General features: G+C 35.2%; 1 protein-coding gene across 1 annotated transcript; it reads right to left on the reverse strand.

Annotated features, from left to right (window-relative positions):
• Positions 1-1534: 1534 nt before the first annotated feature.
• On the reverse strand, positions 1535-2104 carry LOC137825185 (probable disease resistance protein At4g27220). The gene has a single exon (XM_068630860.1). It carries the CDS (start codon positions 2102-2104, stop codon positions 1535-1537), a length of 570 nt encoding a protein of 189 aa, XP_068486961.1.
• Positions 2105-2713: the final 609 nt, after the last annotated feature.

Below are 2713 nucleotides of genomic sequence, written 5' to 3' on the forward strand. Positions count from 1 at the left end.
TTTTAATTCATACAGATTCACTGGTTTTTATTAATGTGTATTTTGTATTCTCTATGATACTGGATTCACTGGTTTATGTTTGATTACTGCATTGATTACTGCATTGTTCACCTGCACCTGCACATGAATTTGATTGTTTAGTGATTACTCAGAATCAGGTTGTGAGTTAGAGAACCTTAAGCTAGCTCCATGAATGTTATTGAGTTTGGTAGTGCATGTGATTGTATATATAGCATAATAAAAACACTAAAAGACATATTATATTGGACTCAGACCTGCATCTTTCTGAGATCATTCTGAGTCACCGATTTTCTGTATCAGGATAATGCTTTATGGAAGAGCCACATATGTAAAGGGACACGTGCAGCTCTCTACGTCTATCCACGTTGCTCGCTTCGTTTTTTAATCTCAACACCTCTTCCGGTGAGATCATTCATGAATCATCTACAACAAAATGATACTGGATTCACTGGTTTATGTTTGATTACTGCATTGTTCACCTGCACCTGCACATGAATTTGATTGTTTAGTGATTACTCAGAATCAGGTTGTGAGTTAGAGAACCTTAAGCTAGCTCCATGAATGTTATTGAGTTTGGTAGTGCATGTGATTGTATATATAGCATAAGAAAAACACTAAAAGACATATTATATTGGACTCAGACCTGCATCTTTCTGAGATCATTCTGAGTCACCGATTTTCTGTATCAGGATAATGCTTTATGGAAGAGCCACATATGTAAAGGGACACGTGCAGCTCTCTACGTCTATCCACGTTGCTCGCTTCGTTTTTTAATCTCAACACCTCTTCCGGTGAGATCATTCATGAATCATCTACAACAAAACATATTCCTGCAATTTTATTTATTTTCGAATTGATTCGATTACCCTCGTTCCATGCATTTTCAGTGGTCTGTGAGAGCTTTTAATTTTCTCAGCTAATTCTTGTTCAAGGTCTTTCCATGGTGGTCAAACCAATACCCAATAACTCCTAAAATATTGATATCCCAATCAATAATTTGATTTAGATTACAAATTTTGCTTTCTCTCTAATGTGTTTGGCTAATGGGGTTGTGGCTATACCACCCAGCCCCCATACTCCAACTGCTTGGATACTAGGGTTGTTGGTGAGTATGGACTTCAGTTGCATAGTTTGAACCTTGGTCCTTGTCAGAAAGTGTGATATCATCTTAACCCATCCATGGAAAATAAAACAAAGCAGATCAGGCTCAACATCTAAAATGAATTTTTATTGCGTAATGGGGTGAAGCATTTATCAAATAAAAATTACAAAGTAATCCAAATAAGTATTAGGAGACTAGGTTTGATCCCTCCTGCTCTCTCCTAGCCAAGTAACTAGCCATTATCCAAAACAATAAATAACCAGTCAGTTAAAAACAAAATTAATAACCACTACCTTGCCCCAGCCCAACACACACACACACTTATCTGTCCTATTCTGCTACATAAACTTAGTGTAGCAAGAGATCAGAATAGAATAGTTGAGATATTCAACTTATCACTACTGATAGTTGCTAAAAGTGTAGCATAGGTTGGCAGTGTTGTGCAAATGCCACACTTTCCATCAACAAACTTGAGTCTTTTAGCACTTCAATCAATGCATTTACTCTATGTCTCGCTTCTCTGATTGTGAAGACTCCTTGAAGTAAGCCTGAACCAATACAGAACTTCACCAAGTCCATAATCAAAGCATCATTTCCCATTCTAGCACATTGTAAAAAAAGACACTTAAGTTCATCATTTATAAGATGATCATAGCTCAACTTTACAGAGAACTCGATAGATTCCCACTCTTCTGTAAAACTTTGTCTTTGGATTTGTCGATAGACATCCTCCCATACAGAGGCACTCTTATTCTTTAGTGCTCTTCCAATGGAAACTAAGGATATAGGCAACCCAGGACAAATTTTGGCAATTTCAGTGACTTTATCAATCATAGAATTTGTGGAATGTATACCAGCCACTTTCTTAAGCAAAGTTTCTGCCTCCTTTTCATCAATGACTCCTACCAAGAAAGTTGATTGATCCTGCACATCCATTTGATTACATATCCATGATGTTCCTCTGTAAGTGATGCCTTTCATGCACGTTTTTTAACTTTTCTTATAATTTATTTTGTTATGCTCTTGTCTAGCAGTTATGATGGCTTAATAGTTAAGTGGATTCAAGAGATTGGATATAGTGGAAAAGTACAAAGAAAGGAAGGTTCTCAAATCAAATGCTTAATTAGTAGCTGTAGGAGAAGAGATTGTTACATCTGGATTTGATAATATAAGGTGAATGTTTTGCTTATATTCTTTGCTAATATGAGAATGATATATAACAGTTATACTACTGTTTACTCAATTTCCATCTACATTGGTTAAAAAATCTGCTATGCTTGTTATTTGCATTTAAATAATATATTTTTTGTGTTGAAATAAATTATTCATATGGCATTATCCATGTTGGTAGTAAAGTTTCTGACAGGATGTGGGACTGGATTAGAAAATAGTTGGAATGGGACTTGAACAATTAATAAATTCATTATAGAAGTATGTTTTAACTTTTTATTTATTTTATGGACATATATTTCATGTTATTTGTTTATTGTTCTTTTGTTCTAACTGCGTTGAATTTGGTGCAGGATCAAGCTGGATCTGATAAGGAAGTTACTGCTAAAGAAGTGGAAGAGGAGTTAATGGATGAAGTGT

The sequence above is a fragment of the Phaseolus vulgaris genome, chromosome 8 (assembly GCF_000499845.2).
Source record: "Phaseolus vulgaris cultivar G19833 chromosome 8, P. vulgaris v2.0, whole genome shotgun sequence".
Taxonomy (NCBI): domain Eukaryota; kingdom Viridiplantae; phylum Streptophyta; class Magnoliopsida; order Fabales; family Fabaceae; genus Phaseolus; species Phaseolus vulgaris.

Excerpts from the sequence above, each read along its gene's own strand:
- LOC137825185 (XM_068630860.1), bottom strand. The coding sequence starts at position 2,104 with ATGAAAGGCATCACTTACAGAGGAACATCATGGATATGTAATCAAATG.